General features: G+C 38.9%; 1 protein-coding gene across 1 annotated transcript in view; it reads right to left on the bottom strand.

Moving 5' to 3' along the window:
* Positions 1-25,369, bottom strand: part of LOC149010843 (putative serine/threonine-protein kinase At1g54610) — a 45,366-nt gene extending 19,997 nt beyond the window's left edge. The window contains exons 1-4 of the mRNA XM_089160547.1: positions 24,179-25,369; positions 23,461-24,099; positions 20,563-20,847; positions 19,628-19,945 (exon numbers count right to left, since the gene is read on the bottom strand). Coding sequence (XP_089016673.1) covers positions 19,628-19,945; positions 20,563-20,847; positions 23,461-24,051 — 1,194 coding nt within the window. The 5' untranslated portion in view covers positions 24,052-24,099; positions 24,179-25,369. The remainder of the gene's footprint in view (positions 1-19,627; positions 19,946-20,562; positions 20,848-23,460; positions 24,100-24,178) is intronic.
* Between the last annotated feature and the right edge of the window lie 300 nt (positions 25,370-25,669).

Below are 25,669 nucleotides of genomic sequence, written 5' to 3'. Positions count from 1 at the left end.
TTTATAGAAACTCCCAAAACTTGTGTATCAAGATTCCTACATTAGAAAAAGTACTAAAAAAGAAAAGTTCTGAAGTTAGTAACTAACAGAAAATATAAATTATGCTTTATAGAAACTCCCAAAACTTGTGTATCAAGATTCCTACATTAGAAATAGAAAGTAGAGTAATATATCTAAGACAAGAAATAAGCATCACTGGCACAATACTGTTCACATATTGTTCAGTGAACAGTAAAACAGCCCATTGTTCCTGCGTATAATTCAACACCTATAAAACAGGTACCCATCATGTATAGAATACCAGGGATGGTGCCCTCCTTGAGTGAGTTTTACATATATCTCCTTAAAGTTCTTGTCTGTAGCATATTCGTTGGTGACTTGATGTATGTTACTAGCTTCTAGAGTCATCAAACGATGGCTAGTACCTTCCGGCTGAGAGCATCTGCTACTCTGTTTTCTTTCCCTGCCTTATACTTAATGGCAAACACAAATTCTTGTAGTTATCCCACCCACTTGGCATGCCTGTGACTGATGGTTTTCTGAGAATGAATTTGCCTTAGGGCTTCATGGTCTGACCATAGGATGAACTCTTTACCAACTAGGCAGTACCTCCAATGCCTGAGTACCTGTACTACAGCATATAACTCAACATCGTAGGTGGATTAATGGGCTCTGGCATTGTTCAACTGCTCGCTATAGAAGGCAATTGAGTGGCCTTGCTGCATTAGTACTCCTCCAATACCTGTATGCGATGCATCTGTCGCTACTTCGAATAGAATATCAAAGTCTGGTAGATGCAGTACTTGTGCCTGGTTCATCTTCTTCTTAATCTGTTCGAAGGCTTTGCTGGCTGCAGGAGTTCATTCGAACTTCCCCTTGGTAGTTTTTGTGCAATCAGTGACTGGGGCCATCACTGTACTGAAGTTTTTTTATAAACCTTCAATAGAAAGGTACAAGCCCATTAAAACTCCTTACCTCACTGAGTGTCTTGGATACTGGCCATTCTACAACACACCTCACTTTTTCTGGGTTTGCCTCTACTACTCCTGATGATGAGATGATGAAGCCTAAGAAGACCACTTTTGGAAGCATGAAAGTACAGTTTTTGAGGTTGAGGTATAACTTCTCTGCCCTTAGTATCTCCATCACCTTCAGATGTGCTTCTGAGGTTTTACTATATACCAGAATATCGTCAAAGTAGACTACCAAAAACTTTTTATATGGATTGAGTACCTGTGTCAGAACCCTCATGAAGGTGCTGGGTGCGTTTGTCAAGCCAAAGGGCATGACCTTCCATTCGAACAAGCCTCCTTTGATTTTGAATGCAGTCTTCCATTCATCCCCTGGTCTAATTCTAATTTGATGGTATCCACTCTTGAGGTCTAATTTGGAGAAGATGGAAGATCCAGTAAGCAGGTCTAACATATCATCAAGCCTAGGGATGGGAAATCGGTACTTCACAGTGATCTTGTTGATGGCTCTACTGTCCACACACATCCTCCAAGAACCATCCTTCTTAGGTGTCAACAAGGCTGGAACAGCACAAGGGCTAAGACTTTCAGTTAAAAACCCTTTCTTCAAAAGATCCTCTACCTGTTTCTGTACTTCTTCATGTTCAACAGGGCTCATTCGATAAGCTGGAAAGTTGGGAAGTTGTGCTCCAGGTACAAGATCTATAGCATGCCGAATATCTCTTAGTGGGGGTAATCTGTCAGGAAGGTCTTCAGGTACTACATTTGAATATTGTTGGAGATGCACTCTGATGGGTGGGGGTTGTTCTTGTGAATGAGGTGTGTCTGACTTGGTCACGAGTGCCATAATAAGGTTACCTTTTTTTGCTTGCATCTTCGAACTCTTTAGGTGAAGCAATCAAGACTGGTTGAGTAGATGTCTGTTTGTCGGAGTGCTGGCTCTGTTTTTTCCTAATTTCTGCAGGCAAATTTAGAAGTAGCGGTACAATCTTCTTTCCTTTATGTGAAAATCTGCAGATATTGTCCCTCCCCATAATGGTTACGTCATTATCGTACAACCATGGCCTTAAGATGATGTTGGACAACTTCAAGGGAATTACATGACACCAGATATCTTCAGAATAAGCATGAAGACTAATAGGAATCAAAAACCTATGGGAGACTTTTTTATTGCTATTAAGCAATGAAACCTTGTAAGGATGGGGTGTTTCTCAGTGCATAGACCAGATTTAGAAACAAACTCTTTAGACTACATTGACACTACGCCGACTATCAATTATAGTTGTGACTGTGTGTTAACCTGACTTAACCCTAGTGTAGAATCCAGCTCCTTTTCCAATCTTCTACCTCCTTCGCAGTAATCAGAAGTTAGGCCATCACATTCACAAAGAGTTTGGGAAGGTACTGTTCTTCAGCAGAATAATTAACTTCATCCATTTAGGTGGATTGCTGGCAGCATGGCTATGATACTGTTGGATTCTACTAGGAGTTCAATTTAGAGTTTGTATAGGAGTTAAATTAGAGTTTGTATTCATGTAAAATTCTATTCCTATAATAGTGTACTATCCACTTAATTATAAGTAGAGGGCTTGAGATCATTGATCTATAAGTCATTCTACCAATATCGTGTTTCTCAACATGGTATCAGAGCCTAAGTTCGATTAGGGAAGAGAGAGGAAAAAAATCTCGCTGAGAAGACCAGACCTACCTCCATTGCCGAGATATTTCTCCAGAAGCTATCGTCACTACAATTATACCATCACCATTGCAACCGAAATTCTTCTTCTTCATCTGCAACATCCCATCGCACCTAACAGAGCTTTCACTTCAACCTTGCTTCCGCCATTGACCAAAGAAACAAAAAGGGAAGAAAAAAAGTCCATCAACTCTGCTTGCTTCTTCCACCGAGACTCAGATTTGCTTCTTCCATGGAACCATCGCCATCACCTCCACCATCACCATCGACATCGATTTGCTTCTTCCATTCTCGATTTGGGATGATACTTCGGAAATCCCATTAAGCTCATCGCCTGCTCTGGTTTTCTTCCATTCTCGATTTGGGACGATGCTTCTGCAATCCCATTAAACCTATCGCTTGGACTAAACCAGACTAAAACTCCTTTGGTCAAACCATACTTTATTCCTACAGTTTGAAATCCTACTTTATACAAACACACACACATATATATATATATATACATATAGGCTCATACTTTTCAGGGTATATTAGTAATTTTTTTATATAGTCAAAAAAAAAAGAGGAGAGAGAGAGAGAAATTGGCTCATTACTTAGAATTGTTTGGGTTGTTCGGCTATTGCATTCTGGCGACATTTCTGTTACTTCGAAAGGGTGAAGACTAAAAAACTGCAGAAAATTTTGTCAACATGACAACTATTGATGGTACTCCTATTCCCACTAGCTCCGAACATTACCCCACTCTTCATCCTCTTTCAGTGAGATTTGATGGAACAAATTATTTGATCTGGTCTCGATCTGCTTACCTAACTATTGCTAGAAGAGGACTTCTTGGACACATTACGGGCACCACTATCAAACCTCCTACCATAGGTGTTTTACAGGATAAATGGATATCGACTGACTCTCTTATTATGTCATTTTTTTTGAATTCCATGAATCCAAATATTGCCCGTGGATATCTATTACTTGATATTGCAGCCCAAATCTGGAAGGTTATTACTGAAACATATGGACAGTTGGGGAATGATGCCCAGGTTTATGAGCTTTAGAAAAAGTTTCATGAGACTGCCCAAAAAGAATTGACTATGGCCCATTATTATACTAAGTTGCGATCTCTTTGGCAAGAGTTGGATCATTATGGGGATTATCACCCCACTAATCCAGATGATGTGGCTACTTATAAGAAGCACATTGATATGATTCGAGTATATGACTTCTTGGCAGGTTTGAACGTGGAGTACGATCAAATCAGAGTGCAAGTATTAAGTCGTTCTCCCTTTCCTACACTTGAATAGTCTTATGCCCTTGTTCAGTGTGAGGAAAGCTGTCGTTTAGCCATGCTTCATGCTCCTATTGTGGAGAAATCAGCCTTACAGTCTGTTACCACTAAATCTGATTCAGCTAAGGAGATTGTCAAGTGTGAGCACTATCACAAACCATATCATTCCAAGGCAAATTGTTGGAAGCTCCATGGGAAGCCTGCTAATTTTGAGCAAAAAAGAGCACAAAGAAAGGGAAAACTAAAGGCTAATCTTTCTGAGACAGTTGCCACCACACCCTCTGCAGACGTTGGTTTTTCACAGGAGGAGTTCACTACTCTATGACGTATTTTGCAGTCTTCTACTGCCGGTACAGCCTCTACCACTGATCCCTCTACCAACTCCTACCTTGCTACTTCAGGTAAAACTTTTACAAGTTTTCAAGTTTCTTCAGTTTCTACTCCTTGGATCATTGATACAGGAGCCACAGATCATATGACAGGTTTATCCTCCTTTTTCTTACAATATTCTCCAACTTCCAGAAAGGATAAAGTTCGAATTGCTGATGGCTTCTATTCTTCCATTGCTGGAAAAGGAACCATTTAGCATTCTCCATCACTTTATTTGTCTAAAGTTTTACATTTTTCCTCTTTCTCTACTAACTTACTCTCTATCACTAGTCTTACATATGACTTGAATTGTAAAATAACTTTTTTCCCATCTTACTGTGTCTTCCAGGATCTGGTCACAGGGAAAGAGATTGAACATGATAAACTAGACAATGGACTTTATTTGCTCGAGCCGATAAGAGGATCTGCGTCTGCTTTGACTACATCTTCTAATCCGGTCCATTCGGTAATATCAAACCTTCATCAGTGGCACCGTAGGCTAGGTCACCCCCCTTTAGGAACTCTTAAGAAAATATTTCCTAATTTAGTTTCTTCTTGTAATGAGGATAATTTTTTTGTGAAGCCTGAATTTTTGCGAAGCAAACTCATTCTACTTATTTGCCTTCTCTTCATAATAGAAAAACTATTCCTTTTATGCTAATTCATACTGATGTGTGGGGTCCCTGCCGACGTGTGTCTATTATTAGCCATAGGTACTTTGTTACTTTTATTGATTTTCACTCTCATTCTACATGGATTTATCTTTTAAAACAAAAAAATGAGGTTTTCCGATGTTTTCATGATTTTTATAATATGATTAAAACTCAGTTCAATGCCACTGTGAAGATCCTTCACAATGATAATGGCACAGAGTATATTGATGGTGAATTTCAGATATATATCTCTGACTCTGGCATAATACACCAAACCAATTGCGCTGATACGGCTGCCCAAAATGGGGTTGCCGAAAGGAAGAATCGGCATCTCTTAGAGATAGCCCATCCCATTATGATTGCTATGAATGTACCTAACCAATACTGGAGTGATGCTATACTCACTGCTTCTTACCTTATGAATAGGATGCCTAGTAGGATACTTGGTTTTAAATGTCCTAATGAGATTTTTAAGGGAGCCTCTTCTTTTGTTACTCCCCAAAGGTTTTTGGATGCGTGTGTTATGCCAGAATCACAGCCCACCAGAGTAAGCTGGCTCCCCGCGGCCTACGCTGCATATTTTTGGGGTATTCTGCTACTCAGAAAGGGTACAAATGTTATCATCCTCCTTCCAGGAAAACCATGGTATCCATGGATGTAATTTATCATGAGTCTTGCCCTTACTATACACCTCTCCAGGGGGAGAGTCCTAGAGGAGAGGTGTTCTTTCCGACTCTAGATCTTCCTATCACACACCAACCCAAATTAAGAGTCCCAGAAGAGTTTCCTGACCAGGGGGAGACTTCGGCCAATATACCTGAGGACTCTAATCCTCCCCCTTCGTTTTCTAAACCATGTGAAGAACCTAGCCAATGGGAGACCACTCCTGTGAGACACACTGTTAGGGTCTTTCAAAACCAGATTGACCAGAATAAGGAGGTGCAGACTTATAATAGGAAGAATTACAACCGGCTAAAGCAGGTGGAGAAAGGTGATACGTTACCACTTCAGTCTCTTGCTCCAGAATCAGATTCTACTATTTCCCTTAAGGTATCTTCTTCTGATCTTCTTATTGCTGTTAGAAGAGGGGTCAGATCTTGTACTCAACATCCCATAGCTAAATATGTTTCTTATAACTCTTTGTCTGACTCCTACCGTGCTTTTATATCCTCTCTATCATCTGTATCTGTTCCTAAAAGTTGGCAAGAAGCCTATGTTAATAAGAGATGGAAGGCAGCTATGGTAGAGGAAATGCAGGCAATGAAGAAAATGACACTTGGGAGTTGGTTACACTTCCTCCAGGAAAAAAACCAATGGGCTGCAAATGGGTATTTGTGGTTAAACAAAATATGGATGGATCAGTCAATAAGTTGAAAGCTAGACTAGTTGCAAAGGGGTTTACCCAGACCTATGGGATTGATTATTAGGAGACCTTTGCCCCTGTTGCGAAACTTAACACTGTCAGAGTTGTGTTGTCTGTAGCTGTGAACAAATAATGGAACATGCACCAACTAGACGTAAAGAATGCCTTCTTACATGGGGAGTTAGCAGAAGAAGTCTATATGGAAATCCCACATGGTTTCTCCGATGACAATACTGCAGGGAAGTTTGTCGGTTGAAGAGGTCAATTATGGGTTAAAACAGTCTCCTAGATGCTGGTTTGGACGCCTCTCGAAGGCAATGACTTCTATTGGGTACAAGCAAAGCAATGCTGATCATACACTATTTGTCAAGAAGTCAGGTACTAACATCACACTTCTCATTATCTATGTAGATGATATTGTCATCACAGGGAATGATGGTGAAGAAATTCAAAAGTTGAAGGACTTTCTTGGCAGAGAGTTTGAAATTAAAGATCTAGGGAAGTTACAATATTTCTTAGGGATTGAGGTGGCTCGATCAAAGAAACGTATATTTCTATCCCAAAGAAAGTATGTTCTAGATCTATTATCAGAAGTGGGAATGTTGGGGTGTAAAGCAGTTGATACCCCTATTGAAGCTGGAGCTAAACTTAAAGAAAAAGAGGGAGAACCAGTGAACAAAGGAAGATACCAAAGGCTGATAGGGAAGCTTATTTACTTGTCCCACACCAGGCCAGACATCGCTTATGCTGTAGGGATAGTGAGCCAATTCATGCATGATCCATATTTAGCTTATATGAAGGCTGTTACTAGAATACTACAGTATTTGAAGGGAACTCCTGGAAAAGAAATACTTTTGTCACCCACTGATAATCTAAAAGTAGAAGCATACACTGATGCAGACTAGGCTAGATCTCCAGACAGGAAGTCAATTTCAAGTTACTATACCTTTGTTGGAGGTAATCTAGTTACTTGGAGAAGTAAGAAATAGAATGTGGTAGCTTTATCTAGTACCGAAGCTAAATATAGAGCTATGGTTCATGGAGTTTGTGAGCTACTATGGTTAAAAGGCTTGTTGCAAGATATTGGAGTCCAAGTTCCAAACCCTATGATGTTATATTGTGACAACAAGGCTGCTATTAATATTGCTAATAATCCGGTACAACATGATCGAATTAAGAACATTGAAATTGACAGGTTTTTTGTCAAAGAAAAGTTGGAACAAGGGCTTATCTGCATGCCTTTTGTAAGATCTGGAGACCAAATAGCATATGTTTTCACTAAAGGTTTGAAAGAAAGAGATTCCTTCCTATTGTAAGCAAGTTGGGCATGACTAATATCTATGCCTCAACTTGAGGGGGAGTGTTGGATTCTACTCGGAGTTCAATTAGAGTTTGTATAGAAGTTAAATTAGAGTTTGCATTCATGTAAAATTCTACGTAATAGTGTATTTTCCACTTAATTATAAATAGAGGGCTTGAGATCATTGACCCATAAGCCATTCTACCAATATCATGTTTCTCAACAGATACCACTGATGTAACACCAGGTTTGTGCTACAAAATCCTCAGGTTCTCTTGTTAAAACACTTCCTCTGCTGCCTAAGCAACTTAGAGCAGAACCGAGAGAAAGGGGAAGGGTTTGCAAAAAATTCAGGATTCTAGAAGGAGAACCAAGAGCAGAAGGGAAAAAAGGCTTGAACAAATAGCCAAAACTGCTCCTCACTTACAATTGCAGGCCTCAAAGAGCAGAGAACTTTAGGAAAATTAGAGGGCTGAAGCACAAAACCAGCTGCAGGTTCCCTTAGGGTTCCCCACAACTCTCTCAGTCAAGTAATCAAACAAAATTTATTCATCAAAACTGTCTTTGCTTACAACCCAAATTGGTATTTATAAACTCTACTAACTCTTTCTAATTTGACACAAACCCTACTCAAACAAAACTCTTGCAAAAGGAAATAACTCTTTCCTATTTTGAGTCAAAATTAAAAATAGGAATCTTTTTTTCAAAAAGGAAACTACTGCCAAACAATTTTCATAACTCAAACCCTTACCAAACTAGGACTTCAAACCAAAATAATAACCCTACGACTCTAGCTGTACCCATTCTGACTTGTCCTAGGGACAGTAAAAGAAAGATTTACCTCCCCCCTGATTTTATGGATTACGCTAGGGGCTTTAGCCCCTCTTTTGGTCCTGCCTGGGCTGCTGCTGGCTGGATAACATCACTAGGCTTCTATTTCCACTCATGACCCATGTAAATATCTGGCCCTTCAAATTCTATCAAATTTGGTGGAGTTACTTCTATACATCCCGCTGAGGTTTAATCCAAGTCACTTTTAAACCCCCCCCCCCCCCCCGAAAAAAATTGTTGCATTTGCCTCCCTTGTGGTATCCAAAAAAACCATTTAAGGACACCCAATCACTTTTACAACCAAAATACCCTTATGCTTTTTCAATAGAAATTTAAAGTTGGAGTCCCTATTTCTGGGCGTAAACTCGGGTTGGGTCCCTATTGTCACTAAAATTACGTCTAGGTCTAGCTAAAACTAACACTGTCATATGGGTTTTAACATCAGACATGAAAATCCCTCACCTTAAATTAAGATAAATAAAATTACAATTTTACCCCTATACCCACCACCGGCCCCATCGCCAAAAACCACCCACCACCAAAAGGGGGAAAAAAGGAACGCCTCCACCCTTCCAGAATAGATGGTGGTGACAATGCATAGGAAATCCAACTTAGAGGGCACGAGTCAACCCATTATCACCACTAAAGGTCTCCCCAACTGCTCCTCTACTACATGCAAAGCCCATCACAACACGAAGTATAGAAGATGTCTTATGGGTCAACTCACTTGGGTTCTCCAAACACTAGCATTGCTCTCCAACTCATCACGTTCATGAATCATCTATCCATTGTTCTCTAAATCTCTCAAAAACCCTAAAAACGCAACTATGTGTAAGAATATGCACAAAGTGCACGAGGAGAGTCATGAAGACGATGACAACAATGATAACAGAAGTCGATGGGATTCCAGTGACATCAAAAAGTTCTATGTTATCTATTTTGTTTTCTCGTTCATTGTTCTTTCCACAATGTTTTCCTTGATCTTGTGGGGCACAAGCAAGCAATATAAACCTAGGATTGTCTAATATCATATAGTGGTGGTGGGTGATTTCCGGCAAGGTGAAGGCGGGGCTGTGTTGTTCATTTTCTTCTTCTTCTTTTTCTTTTTTCTTCTCTTTTTTTTTTAGGGGGTTGGGTGGCTCCCGATGGTGGGTGAAGGGAGAATTTCTTCACCCACGTATATGGTTTTGGGAAATAGAGTATGGAGGTAAACTTGTAATTTTATTTCTTTTAAATTATGGTAAGGGTATTTTCATGTCTGTCCTTAACACCATTTTGACGGTATTACATATTGTTCATAGATTAAAGAAGTTTGGTAACACATTATTCACGGTTCAAATTACAAAGTTCAAATGATAACCCAATCATCAAAGTTACAACTCAAGAATCAAGATGATGTAGGCTTTGAGTTGGGCTGCTATGGTGGGCTTTCACGAAAGAGGAACTAGAAGAATAGGAAGATTATTAGAAGAAGAATTAGGGTTAGGATAATTCAACTTACTGCAAATGAAGATAGTCTAAATAGCAATTTGAACGACAAAAGAACCTCTTGGAAAAGAAAAGAGAAGAAATCAAAGAATGGGACAGCAATCCAGAAAAAATCAAAGAATGGGACAGCAATCCCATACACACTGTCAAACAGCACAAAAACTCTTAGAAGAAGTCATATTCATTAAGCAAACCATCTCTAATTGATTTTTCTTCCCTTTTTTTTTTTTTTTTTTTGGGGGGGGGGGGGGGGGGAGGGATGCATCACATATATATAGACCTTCTAAAATTCCTAATTTGACTTAAAAAAAGGACTCCTAGTCAGCCTAAAAGACTTAAAAAAGATAGATAAAATCAAAATAGAATTCTATGTAATTAGTATCCTAATCTAAATCAAACACTCACTTAAATATTAAAATTAACTACTATCCCATGTCCAGCGTTAACCCCACTTTATGGACTTATAAGTTAGACCCATTACATCAACAAACCCAAAACTAAAAGCCTTAATGTCTATAGAACCCACCCATGAGTATCACAAAATGAGAGAATCAGCACCATGTGATCGACATCCAAAAAAATGGCTTTAATGAGTGATGATCCAACGTGTCTTAAGGTCAACTGGTTGATGGTTGTTAGGGCTTTTTTATGGTAATCTGCTCACTCGGTTTTACAATTGAAATCAGACCGTCAAACAATTCTTGAATTCTAATTCCGATTGAACCATGCACCTCAATTTGTTTATTGCTTTCATGGACATCAAGTTCTTCCACATCTGATTCATCTTCTGAGGATTGTAACATGCATCACATCATACCATAGAAACTGTTGTTAATATCGGCAAGCTCCCAAACAAAGAAAGGGATAGCAGTCGCATATGCACTGCCAAACAATATGAAAGCTTTTATAAAATGTCATATTCATCAATCAAACCATCTCTAATTGATCAGGGGATGCATTACATACATATAGACCTTCCGAAATTCATAGTTGACTCAAAAAAGGACTCCTAATCACTCTAGAAGACTCAGAAAAGACAAATAAAATCAAAAAAGGATTTCTACGTGATTATTAACTACTGGCTTAAGTATAAAAATTAACTACTAATCCCGTGTACCAGCATCACCCCCACTTTATGGGCTTAAAAAATTAGGCCTATTACATCAATAAACCCAAAACCAAGAGCCTTAATGTACATAGAACCCACCAATGGGCCAAAATTAAGTATGTAAAAGCTCAATTGACACTTTTAGACATTCTTAACTGCATCAAACTGCATCATTAGCCATGAGACCCTACGTGCTAAGCCCATCATCTCATCTTGCTAATTGGAAAAGGAAAGATATATCGCCATATCTCAACGATGGTGGAAGCAGCAAAGTTACAGTTATTGATAGGTTTTTGATGAAGCGAGATGGGTGGGTTTTCAAGAGTCAGGATCATCAGATGATGATGCAGCTTGTATCGAGTTGCCAATTGAGGTGGGGGCATATTCCATCCATATTTGAGACATGTTTTGATGACTGAAATGGTCTGTGCTAATCATAGGATTGTGGTAAACTACAAAGGGAAAAATCGAGTTTGAGGTGTGAAGGTTAGGAAAAGAATGGATGACATTTGGGATGATTCAACCTCACAGTAGTTGAAGCATTTCTTGGGCAGCAGCTTGCTTGAACTGAGATCTTTTAGAATAGATTATTTATTATTTTGGTTCAAGTCATGGGTAATTAAAGTAGCATGCTTTATTAGCTTTTTATTTCCCAAGTGTCTCATCTAAGCCATTATACATATTAAGTGAAGTGGGAACCCCAACACAAAGCGAAAAACTACCAAGGTTGCACAAACACATTGATTATCATTGTTGTTCTTGTTTCTCTTCTTTTTGCTTCCGAGATTAATTACATGGTGGCAAAGCAAGACCTACATGTACTGCAGCAGCCTTCCTAGTGTCTTCTCTCCAGTCAAGGTCTCAATCATCATGATTGATTCATTCCAGCTCAAGTTTTGAGAGTTTCTTTATGTTTTATTTAAAATGGGTGCAGCACCCTGTAAACTCATTCTTAGTTGATGATTAAGAAGAAGTGATGTGACCTCCAGGACCACCCCAATAGAGGCCGGAAGAACACCAAGGGCAGCAACCATTCTTCCCATGGCCCTAGTAAAGAACCAAACCAGAAAAGGAATTTTTCCATTTTCTAGGTTCCCTACAGGGCCTACACCATCTAACCTAGTCTTAAAAGAAGCAGAAGCTCATCAAGACTCTAGATCGACTTCTACTTTGCTGTTTGGATCAATCCTTGATAAGATATGACAGATCCTAGTCCATCTAGGAATCCTGGTTAGAAGAGGACTCCTATAGTCAAAGTCCAAGCATAGTGAGTAATCCTTTCTGTTTCTAAATTTGTTTATTTGATTTCAGTAGTGATTAGTAGTTAGACTTTCCTAGGTTGAATTGCAGTTCTATTTAGGGTAATTTTCAAACACATTCCAAGTAGAACTCTTTGGGTGTCAAGTTCTATTAGAAATTCCTTATTTTTGGCTACAAATTCAAGGCCAAGGGTTGTAACAAATCAGTTTGATTGATACATAAAATTATGCACAGAATTTTTAGCCAAGGGTGTGATTGGGCTGTGTAGGGTTTCCAAGTTGGAGGAAACCATGTGGCAGCCTTGGTGTTCTTCTTGTCAAGTGATCTTCATTCTCTCCATTAACCACAGCAAGTAACTATCTTCCCACACCCATCCCCAACCCTAGTGCATTCTCCAATGGACATCATAAAGCCTATTGGCTGAGTAGACAGCAAACCCTTCAACGCTAGAGTTACCCTAACCCCTGAAAACCCTAGCTGCAGGGTTAAAGTGAATTTGCCCCAGCCACAAGGTCTAGAAACCCTAATTGGGTCTTCTATTCATCAAATAACCCAGTAAGATTGGCCCCTCCCTCCTTGATTTATATCAAGAAGTCCTGTTTTTCTGGTGTTGATTGTTAATGGAGTGAAGGATGGTATTCAAGACTTAGATATCAAATCTATGTAAAATTTTGGGAGGCAGAAGTGTAGAACAATAATGGTTAGAGTCATAGAAAAAAAAATTCAAGGGAAACTCAAATTTCGACCAGGTGAAAATGGGAAACCTAGGTGGGAAACTAAGAAATTTCAAGGAAACTTAGGAATTTTTCATGCAAGTTTTGACATCGAGTTTTGACAGGTTTTAGGGAGTATTTTAGGGTGGGACTCTGTATTTAAGCTAATTAGAGTACAAAGAACACATCGGCACAAGCATTTTGCTAAAAAAATCAATGTAGATATGTCATTTAATGTACATAACATCAATGTAGAGTTGTCCAAGAAGTACACTATGAACTTAACTACTTAAGTACATAACACCCAATATATAATTTCTAACTTCAAAAAATCAAATACAAAGTAACTAACCATAAAAGGAAAGTACAACTCAGTGCCAAGAGGAGTGCCTTGGTGGATCCATCTTGTGAGCTGAGTAGTACTATACCTGTAACATCCTCTCCTCCAACCAACGAACATAAACATCCCATGACATTTTATGCCTACGGTTGTCAAGGTAATCGACAACTACAACTTTATAAGTCTAGTCATCAACATGCCTAAGATAACCAGTCTGAGCGAATACGCAATTTGGATAGGGAAGTCCTGATGGAGGGGGTATTTGTCATGGTATTTGGGGAAACATGAAAGAAATTTAAAAAAAAAAAAATTATGAAAGTTATAAATCTTGCAAGAAAAGTTCTCAGATTTCCACGAAATTTCCCAGGTTTCCACGAAATTTCCCAGGTTTCCACGAAATTTCCCAGGTTTTCACGAAATTTCCCAAGTTTCCACGAAATTTCCCATGTTTCCCACGAAATTTCCCATGTTTCTCATGAAATCTGGGAATTTTTTTTTTCTCATGAACCAGCTAGTCCAACTAGGTTGAACCAAGTTTCGACAAGTTTCGATAGGTTTCAAGGTTTCAACAGGTTTCGACGAAATTTCAACAGTTTCGATCAAAACTTGGGATTTTTTTCAATTCCCTAGTTTTTCGTTTCAAGGTTCCCAAAATGGGAAATTCCGATGGAATGTCGCAAGTTTCAACCGAATTTTGTTCTATGGTCAAGGTTAGAGATCAACATTGGATGAGGGGTTCGAATTTTCATCTTGGGTTTAGGATATTGCTTTCCATCTACTTAAGAGGTTGGAAATTGATCTTACTTCAATGTCTTGAGATTGAACATCAACTTTCAAGTTTTTAAAACTGATTTCTCAAGATTTGGTGTACAGTGAATTTTCCAGGTTTTTAAATCGCACTTCAAATCTTTGGTACATGTAGGAATTTGGAACTTCATTAGCCATTGTCATTGTTGAAATGTCTGACGCACTAAATATTGACTTCAGTGAGTTTATATTTTAATCAGCCAACCGTATCACCAACAAGAAGTTAAGAGGGAATCCCCAACTTCCAGAAATATAAGAAAATTGTTAGTGTCGATAGGTTATAGACGACAAAATCACTTGACCAAGACTAAACCAATTACCGATGCATTGTTGGATACCATTGATGAATGTATTTGGGAGTTTATGAACTTCACGAAAAACCAAATTGTTGATATGCTGACTCAGAGTCTCAGACTGATACAGTCTATGTGTTGTCAATTATCTAAATATTTTATATTTTGGGTAGAATATCATGTCTCAAATCTACGAGTTGTTCCATGATTTTTGGAGTTGATCAAAAGGGTCGCTCCTTGATGTAAGCAACTTCTAAGACCACCCGAGGACCCAAATGGCTTGCCAATGCCCTACAGCCCCACCAGCAACCCAGAGACTTTTGGCCAACACCAAGGGTATTTTGGTAATTTTGCAAATTCCGTGGTGTCCTAGGCCTGGGTCCCATTGAGTCCAATTTGTTCTCTAGATGCCATTTATTTAAGAGTTCTAGTCTAGGTGAGATTCATACAGATTCTTTTTTTTTTGGTAATATTCTCATAGATGTTGGGATCCCATAATTTGAGTCCATTTTAATCTCATCATTTAGGACTCCATATCTACTATTAGAATTTGGATCGTAGTCCTCTAGAGTTAAAGAGTTTTCTGATGTTAAAGTAGTTGAGTAATAGTTGTAGTTGTAGTTGAAGTTGAGTTAGTTTTGGATAAGCCAATTAGAGTTCTAGTTGGTTTACCAATTCAGAGTCCTTTTCTATTCATCGTTCAAGAACTTGCTCTTGACACCCATCTCGCAAAGCTCGAGTTGGCGAGATCTCACTCGAGATGTGGTATTTTTTCCCAGCCAACTTGAGTGAACTCAAGGGCCCATCTCAGGGGTTTAAAGGGTCAACTTGGGCTCAAAGTTGGTACTTAGCCTATTTTAGGCCTTCTAAACACATTGGTGGCCTTAGATTTGTGAGAAAATAACCCTAAGTATAAGTTCTAACTCGATCCTAAGTTTGAAACCGAAATGTTGTAGGAATGAATGTGCGAAATTGTAAAACATGAAATATAAAACCATTAGAACATATAAATGAAACCGACTAATAAGATATATCAAATAACTTAAATAGCAACAGAATTTCATCCATATGAGTACAATAGAACATCACATTCTCGACTCTCAAGAATATAAATCATAAGTTAAATATAAATTATAGGTTCATAACAAAAGTGTTGGGTATGGCTCATGCTTCACATTTTGTTGCCGACAACCTTCCCCCCGATGCACACTGGGTTCCAAGGGGACTGCCCGGGCGGGGGTCGCACTAGGCAGCGCCCCCAGACCTATAAAGGGCTTATCTTACTTTGGGCCTCAGGATTTCATTTGTAGTTTGGGCTTGGGCCCATGAATAGCTGTTGGGGGGGAAATGTCACCTTGGTTGAACATCTACTTGAAATGGGCTTGATTGATCTTCTTTTGGTGTTGTAAATGCACTAAGAGTAGTTACAACTGAAGATCCAGCAGAAATCCGCAAGAAATCCAGTGAAAATCGAGAGTTTCAACGAGATTTAGCGAGATCTAGTGAGAGAGTGGGATCGTTCATTAAAAGGGTGTGGATGGACCAGATCTCAGTCAACCGAGATATCATGGCGAGATCTCAAGTGAGTTGTGAGAACTTTGAGATCTCGCAAGAGATCTCGTCTTGCCTTCTCAAAAAAACGAGAACTCACTGAGATCTCAAACTATGTTTCTATTTCTTATTTAAAGGCTATAAATAAAGCCCTCCAGCTATGTAATTTTCAAGTTAAAATTGACAAATAAAATTATGAGTTTGGAGGCAAGTAAAGTCATGGTCTTCTTGGGAGGGCCACGGCAGATTTAAGTGTTCACCTTCTTTAGGTTCAGCCATTCTTCTTCAATTTCAGCAATAAACCTTCAATTCCAGCAGTGATCAACCCTAACAGCAGCCTACCTTCAATTACGAGTAAGTAAACAACTCCAGCCTTGATAACCCTCTTCCCTAAGCCATCCGCAGGCTCCCCATCCCCATGTAACCCAGCGGCAGCAGCATCCCTCTTCTGATAGAACTCTTAGATCCCCTGATACTCTCACTCCCTCCCTAAACCCTATTAAAACCCATCCCAACCTTATACACAGATCTAAATCTTAATTACAGCAAGTTCTAAGTTTCAAAACCCAGAATTCCCTATTCCTACACCTCACCGAACCCTTTTAGGGCATTACCCTATCCTTAAAACCATAATTCCTCCAAGACGTCTTCAATTACAAGCATCTACTAGAAAACTGTTGATTCACAAAGAGAGGATCCTAGAGTAAGCCCAATTCTAGGGCATAATCCTATTATTCCAACCCTAGAACTTGGTTTACATCACTCCCTGAACCAGTAATTTACTGATTTCAATAGGATGTATAAGGAGCTCAATTCCAAATTACCAATCAATTCGGAGTTGCAATGGATGCAAAACTAGTGAGGGCAACTCGTGGCCATGGTATTTAACTATTTTTGGGTGGACTTGGAAGGAGTTCGATTGTAATTGTTCCCAAATACTTGATAGTGATAACATAGCCACACTTTCAAACACCTTTTCTTTATTCATAAATTATCTTGCTGCCACTCATAATTTGCCCCTGTTTTAGCTGGATACTTGGATGTCAAAAATGTTTTCTTGCATGGGGATCTCTACCAAGAGCTCGATATGGAGCAACCTCCAAGATTTTTCACTTAGGGAGTGATGTAGCCTAGATTTTATGGTTTTGAGATGTGCAAGTATTTCCTTAAAAGTATGTTTACCCCAGAATCCTCTCCTTTGTGAATAAAGAACCAAACCTGGGAACTAGAGATTTTTAACAAATCTAGATGGGATGGGTCTGTGGGTGAAATTTTGGGTGGTCAGGGTTTTGGGATAAGTTTGAGTTAACAAAATCCCAAATGGGTTGGAAAAAATTGAGGAAATAAGGTTAGGGTTTTAACAAAGAAGTAAGAGACGGGTTAGGGTTTTAACAAACACAAATTAGATGATGATGTAATGGATATGGAACCAAAAGGGAATTTGGGAACCTAGCAATTGGGTATGGGAGGATTTAAGGATGGATAGAAAACTGTGCGGTGGGGGCATGCTTCCATCTCACAATTGGGTGGTGCGTTGCTTGACCATGCAGACAGTTTTCTCGGTAGTTTTGCAAAGCGTGTCCCAGCTTGCTCTATCCTAGTGGAAGGGCTGATGGCTATTCAAGGAGGTTTGCTTTTGACGCTAGATGGGGAACTTTCCTTTGATTATAGAGGCTGATTCAGCAAAAGCCATTTCATTGATTGACCAAAACCAGGAAAAGCAAGGAGCTGCTCTAGACTTGCATCAGAATCAAGTCCTTGGTTGCGGGTAGTGGGCGAATCTGTTTTGCCCATACTTATAGGGTGACCACTTTCGCCACCGATTGGATGTCAAAGACGCCATTTTTGGTGGATACTTCAGTGACATTCTTTCAGAATCCTCCTCCTGAGCTTGAGAAGATTCTCGAGGCTGATTTAGAGAGGCTCTTGGAGAAAAGATGTGGTCTGTCATAGGGTATAGGACTGATTCTTGGGTAGGTTCCTTGGGATCTAGGAAGGATCTTGATAGGGTTTCTTGGGTTCTTGGTTGGATCTTTCAATCTTGCCTCTCTTTCTTTCTTTCTTTCTCTCTTTTGTTCTTTCTTTCTTTATCTGTTTCTTCTTTCTTTCTTTCTTTTCTAAAGCTGCCACAAGATTCAAGAAAGGGGAAAGGGGGGACAGCAGGGTTTGGGGGGTGGGGCATGGTCCCAGGGGTGCCGCAAGGTAGGGGAGGGGTGGGGGAAGTTCTTGATGATGCCGCAGGGTAAAGAAGGGGTGAGGAGGGTTCTGGGTGGTCTGCGTGGATGAGAAAGGGTGGGGGTGGGGGTGGGAGTGGGGGTGGGGGTGGGGGCTGTGGGATAGGGGAGATAGAGAAGAGGCTGGAAGGGGGAGGGAATTGTACTTTATTAGGGGTTGAATGCTGCTGTGAGTGTTGAATGGCAGTTGAAGATGGAAGAATCTTGCTGAGACTTGAAGAAAATGAACCTCAATACCTGCGCACGACTTAATTTCCCTCAAGACTCTGATTTCTTTATTCAATTCAACCTCCTTTACAATGAGGAATGGTGGGCTATATAGAGCCTTATAATTGGAGGTAAAAGACTTAAGACTTAAACTTAGAAACCTAACTTGACTCAACTAGGGAATGCTTTATAGACTAGGATCCCCTTTACAGCTCAATAAACAAAGAACCACTAAAAAGGAATCTTCAAGAAAAACAACTTGCAAAAATAACAAGTAGTTATCCAAAAGGAATCTTACTTTAAAATTGATTCCAATTGGGACTCTATCACTGATTAGGACACTCGATACTAACTCAACTACAAAAATAAAATTAGATATGGAATCACAAAAATATAAAGAAAATCACTGGACTAATCAATAACCAAAAGAAATGGGGAAAAGACCAAACTACCCCCCGCTAGGGTTCAGCCAGCCCACTTGGTGCGCCAGTGGGCTTAGTTCTTGAGCCCAATTTGCTGGTTCGGCGGGTCGTGGGCTTGCATACATCAGGGAGTAAGTGACAGTGTGTAAGTTCAAGAAGTCTTTGTATGGATTGAAAAAGTCACAAGCTTAGTTTGGTCAGTTCATTGAGGTTGTTTTGAAACTTGGACAGATAGTAGTAGTGATTCTGTATTTTTTAGGCATTCTGATGCAACAAGAATATTCAGATTACATATGTGGATAAGATTGTCATTACAAGAGGTGACTCTTAAGAAATGAGAAGTTGAAGATGCTTTACAACACCTTTCAAACTAAAGATAAAGGAAGACAAAAATATTTATTGGCTATGGAAAAGTAGGAGAACCTTCCACCGATTTATTTTGTCCATTTTATAAATTATTTATGCTACCAATCAGAACTGTTTAAACAGATCATAATGGTAACAATTGATTGATCCAAAGATCTTTGATCAACCAATTTTAGGGCTCACCCACTAAAAAATGGTGCACCAATTCAGTAGTATCACTGAGAGGGGACACCCAATGCACATGACGTGTTTAGGGAGGCTCACCCACTAAAAACTGCCACACTGACACAAGTAATAAAAATAAGACAGCAGGGCTAAAGTTTCTATAAGCAGAAGAGATTAGTAACATCCCAGCACAAGGCACGACTAGTACCTCAGTTCTTCCTGGCATTATAGGCTTCCCAGCAAGCAACTCAGCGAGGATGCAACCAGTACTCCAAAGGTCCACAGCAACCCCATAATCCGTAGCACCAAGCAGAAGCTCAGGAGGCCGATACCAAAGAGTAACAACACGACTTGTCATGGGCTGCTTGTTATCTGGATTGAACAAGGTTGCCAACCCAAAGTCTGCAATCTTGAGATTACCATTATCATCAATTAAAAGATTTGAACCCTTGATGTCTCGATGTAGGACCCCACGGTTATGGCAGTGTTCAAGTCCACTAAGTAACTGTTGCATGTAACATTTGATCTGCATCAAATGCATGCCTCATAAGAATATGTAAAGAGCACAAAAAAATTATACTAAATTTGTTGTAAAGGACTTTAAGGAAACTATTTGGCATATTGCGATGTAACATCTTAGAGGGATTACATGACAAATGCCACTCCACACAGAAAAATCACAACAACTAGAACAAGTAACTAAATCACCATAAACTTCATTCAGTGTTGCAGTAACTAGGCCTAACGTCGGTTACATGCTGCATTGCTTACATAGTGACTAATCCATAGTCCAACTAACTTTCCACTAAAAACCATCACATAAATTTTAGATTTGTCAAAACCCTTTTCATCAAGGATATTATATTCTTAGCATTCAAGTCAATAGATCATCATAATCTTTGCTGTAATAGATTGAACATATCTTCTTACAGGTTCAGAAAGAAGATAACCAAATTGCAGATCCTCCAGGAATATATTTAACCTTTTGGTGATTAGAATCTATCACTGAATGACCCAGATAGGAATCATCGCATGATTGGTCCCAACATAATACACCATGGGTAGCAATGTCTACCCATTTTTTGGGGTAAACCTAGTGGGAAGCTTCAATTTCCTCATAGTGAAAAAAGAAAGAACAGACACCTGTGGTGCAGTAAACTTGATACCAGGTGTTGCCGCAAGCCCAGCAAGATCATGTTCCATATATTCAAATACAAGATATAGGCTGCAGGATATCCGTGATGTGACCAAGCCCTCAAGCTTCATGACATTTGGATGATCAAGCTTACGCAAAAGATAGATTTCCCTAGCCATAAAACGGACACTTTCTGGATCCATATTAACAAACCGAACTTTCTTCATTGCCACAACTTTCCCAGTATCAAGATCACGGGCCTTGTATACAGTGCTATATGTTCCTTGTCCAATCTGCATAAAAAGCATTTCATTCATGTGAGGAACCATTATTACTTACAAGAAGAATAATTCCATTGCTTTATAACCCAACAAGAAAATAGCATCAATGACATACAAAATACCAGATTGGTAGCATCTCAAAAAGATAAGAAAAGCTTGCAGAATATGCTGGAACCAGTAATGCATATATTTCCACTCCCAAATTAGTTGAGTACCCGAAGGAAAACGTTGGCAGCATCTCCTTTTGCCTTTTGTGTGTAAAACAAACCATGAATCCCATAGTGTAGCTCAATTAGTATGGATCAACATTTCAAACTCAAAAGGTAATTAAACTATCCTTGGCTATATCAACAGAAGCTCCACCTGTTTCACCACCAGGAAATTTTTCCATCTTAAAGTTTTCTTTGTAAATATAGCATTTTAAATGTTGTGAAGTCTTTCTATGTTTTCTTCCATCATAAAACAACCATCAGAATACTTCAAAACATGTGAAATTTTACACATCAAATTTTTTGAAGTGAAAATTTCAAGTAGTTTACTTTGGAACAACCATAGGCTGAGGGGGAAAATAGCCATCCAAACCTTTTCAACCAAACAAGTTCAAAAATATTACAACATAGACTATGATTTTCTCCAGCATACTATATCCAGAAAGTTCTGAATCTTCCAAAAAGTCAACACATTTAAGCTCAAAATTTTACATAATTTGAAATGAGAACATGACTAGTTGACTACAATTAATTCGATTAAAAATTATGCATTCCAGACAATGATTGATGTATTGCAAGTTTCCTTCTCATATTTACTCCTAATAAAATATTAGGCACTCATTGCATGCACCCAATACAAATTCATTGCATGAATACAAATGTCTAAGCATTTTATGAGAAGAAAAATACATACACAGAAAAGGTTCTCCACAATAGCAATAAAATGTCAAGAAGTCTATAACAAATTCACACAGAAACCATGTTAGAACAATGATCATACCCAGGTCAAGGATTCCACATTTAGCAGGGTCTTAGGAGGGTCAAATATGCAGCCTCACCACAAGACTTGAACCCAGACCAAGTGTTAGGCAAGCGAGCACTTGATCAATGTGCCAAGCATGACATTCCATGTTGAACAATGATCACTGCCTCTAATTGTTTGGAGAAGTACAACATAAATCACAGTTTAATGTACTTTACAGGATATTCCTATTGAATTGCATCAATTAAGTGGCCCCTCATTCTAAAGATGAACCTAAATATTAAAACCCAGAATCAGAACCACTAGATTGCTAATCATCTCAGTACATGTCCAAATTATCTGTAACATTATATATAAATCATTCCAAATTGTGTACTTTCCAGATGATCTAAAACTAATCATAAGCTTTTTATTCTTTAATGAATATCCCCATACCAGACTGATCATTAACGCAGCAACTCCACCAAGAGATTAAACCGTTATGCACAGAATAAAATACCATCACTAGACAGGCTTCGAAAATTTAGGCAAATCATTCTTTTAGATAAAAGAAAGCATGGTTATTAAAGCGGCCACCTAGGTGGCAAAGCGGTTTTTGAACCGCTTAAATTGTTGCCGCTTAACTAACGGGCTGATTTCTTGTTTAGGCACTACCGCTTTACCACCTTTTGCACCATATTGCCGCCTAGATGCTAAAATAACCGTTTTTTTTACATTTTGTAATTTGTGCATATTATTTTTTCTTTTTTTAATCATAATTTATTCTACAATGCCGTATATAAATTTAAATATGTGAGTCATTTCGGAATCGAGGCCCAATTTGCAAATGAACTCCGAGGCCCAAAGTGCTTGTCGGCAACAGAATGTGAAGCATGAGCTATATTCAACATTGATAATCAATAAATCATTAAATAAACAATAACTTGGAAATCGGAATAATGAGATCTATTAATTTATCATGTCGGCACTGTTTGGTTAACAAAAGGGAAAAATCTATACATTAATTCTGATTACTGATCTATGTACAAGAGTATAAGACACTTATTTGGCGTCGCACTATCATAGAGGTAAGTAAGAATGTAAAATTACTACTTTCATTTTCATTTTTCACATTGATTACTGATATAGTACATACTATATAATTATCGTTATGAATCTTATGATGCTTGATGAGATGAAGTTATGTTTTTAATCTTTTTTTTTATAATTTTCATAATTGTGATTCTTGAATGTTTTTTTATTTTTATTTTTATGAATGTGATTGTTGAATGTTTGTTTAGTACTTTAGTTTATTATAAAAAGTATTTGTATTAAAAAGTAGTTTAAAAGTAGTTATATTAAAAATATTGACTAAACCGCTTTGGTCGCTTTAAAGCCGCCTAAGCGCGGCTTAGTCGCCTAATCGCCAAGACAGAGCCCCAATCGCTCTAGTCGCTTTGCCGCTTTAATAACCTTGAAAGAAAGGCCTACTTAGATGAGACATGGGAAAACATTTGAATAGAATATAAAAACTTCAGTGGTTATCACTACATCATGCTCTAGCACTTCCAATGAACAACTAAATGTTGTACAAGAGACAGAAAACAAAAGAATCAAAGAAGTGTCCACGAATAATAAGAATGTGGTTAAAAGTTCAGAAAAAACATAACTCACTTTGGCAAACTTCTCGAACGAGTCTGCTCTTCGAGGAAGCCACCCTTTGATTGCCTCTCCTGCCACAGCTGTAAGCCAAGATGGCCATCCTGCAGCAGCCTGTTCGCCTGCTGCACCACTCGGCATACTTATTATTCTTGCCATTGGCAGCTGGGCTCTGCCACTACCGATCTCCACTGTTGATGACCGTCTCTTATGATGGGCTTTTGGGATTGGTTGGACAAGCACTGATGTATTTCCTCCTCCATCAGAATTCACTTTCTGTGACACCCGTACTGAATTTGAGTTCACCTGCTGTGGCACCGGTGGAGTGGCCTTCGATTCCACTTGCTGTGGCACCGGTGGTGTGGACTTCGGCTCCACTTGCTGTGGCACCGGTGGTGTGGAATTCAAGTCTACTTGCTGTGGCACCTTTGATATACATGATACCGTTCTACCAGGAGCTCCATTACCAACACCAGTAGTCTGCACCACAACTCCCTCTCTCTTAGAGGGTGGTGAAAGTGGTGTGGAAGACTTGTTTGATTCTTTTTTTATATGGACCTCTGCAGGTTCATCGCTGGAGGCCCCTTTTGAGCAAAGGCAGCCCATAATCCCACTTCACTTTCTCTTCATTTCACACAACTGCCTGCTGAGCTCCTGTAATTCCCTGCCAAATCTCTTAGTATTGCCTGTAACCTCTGATGGATAAAGAACAGAGGTTCACAAGCATTCTTACCTTCCGCTAAACACAATTCTTTCGCCAAACCTACCTAACAATCCCAATCGGCTGATCTTTGCTCTTACACTATCCACAATCCATAACCCTTGATCCTATTTAACCACTGACCATTCTTGGTCATCATTGGAAGCCCTGAGTTCCCCCCTTCCAACAACCAAAACTGGCAAGTACAAATTATAGAAAATCTAACACGGCTGCTTTCACCCAATTCCAAATCCAAGCCCTTATCCCCACTTCAAGAGAGAATAGGCAAAACCCTGTTCCACCAAAAAGACTCAATTCTCTCTCCAAAACCCAAACCTGAATTCTTGAGGAATAGAAATAAGAAGATAGGAGAAAGGACAAAAATCAAAAATCAAAATCCGTAGAAAAGGAATGAGGGGAAGAGACACAAAAAAAGAAGGAATTGAGATATTGATCCCAAATTTAGACGAATTCAATTAAAACCCACTTAAATAAATCAAATTCAGATTATGAAAATGACAGATGAAAGTGTATAATCATACGAAGAAGAAAACACCCCAACCGAAGAGCATCACGACCCAGGCCAGAATCCAGCGTTAAGGAAATGGAATGTCCCGAAATCCAAACATTGAAGCAGGAAATTCTAAATTCTGGCCAAGACGGACTTTCAACGGCGTCCCGGGGTGAGGACCTTTGAATCTTTTGGTGTTCTCAATTGGCTTGAAGATATATTCTATTTTCTGAAAAAGAAAAATCAATAACAAAAGAGAGAGAGAAGAGAGGACAAATAACAGAAAATCATGGGGAAAAAAATCTTCGAAAATGGAAAAATAAACCCTTCGTTTTTGTTGGTTTTACAGTTTTTTTTTTTTTTTTTTTTTTTCCTCTTTTTCATTAAATGTGGATTGGTAACGGAGACACAAACAAAACACAAAGAGAGGTTTTCGGATCTCGAAAACCCTACAAATGCGAGTCGCCGAGGGATTTTGGGATTGGACAGATTCGTTTGTTAAGAGATAGCTGTTATGATGGTCAGCTCCTCTCTCTCCCTATCCCTAATTGTCTTTCTCTCCTTTGAAGGAGATGAGAGACAATCGCAGATGGGAGAGAGAGCTCTGGCCATCTCGTGAGATAAGCTCTTCTACTGACTGAAGCCTGCAACGATCGAACACAAAATTTCTTCATTTGGCGAAGACCCAATTCTTACAGCGTGGCGGCTCGTTTTCGTGCGATGGGACCCACATAACTGAAAACAGCAACTTCTATGGGAATTTTGGATGTTTTTTATGGTAAAAAGTATATATATACTAGCAAATGCACGTGGTCATGTGAGAGAGAAAAGACATCGAATCAAAAAATAGAAGAAAAAAAAAATTTATATTAAGAAAAAAGACAATTGAAATAAACAATCATGTTTTGGGATGAGGGAATAATCAGTGAAACTTCTGAGAGGAAAAATAAGTACATGAAAAATAAGTACATGAAAAATAGTATTTAAAAACTTGAAAACAAAAAGAGATAAAG

Source organism: Hakea prostrata, chromosome 7 (assembly GCF_041222555.1).
Source record: "Hakea prostrata isolate BN-2017 chromosome 7, UWA_Hpros_2, whole genome shotgun sequence".
NCBI classification, from domain to species: Eukaryota; Viridiplantae; Streptophyta; class Magnoliopsida; order Proteales; family Proteaceae; genus Hakea; species Hakea prostrata.
This window is presented reverse-complemented; position numbering and strand designations above follow the sequence as displayed.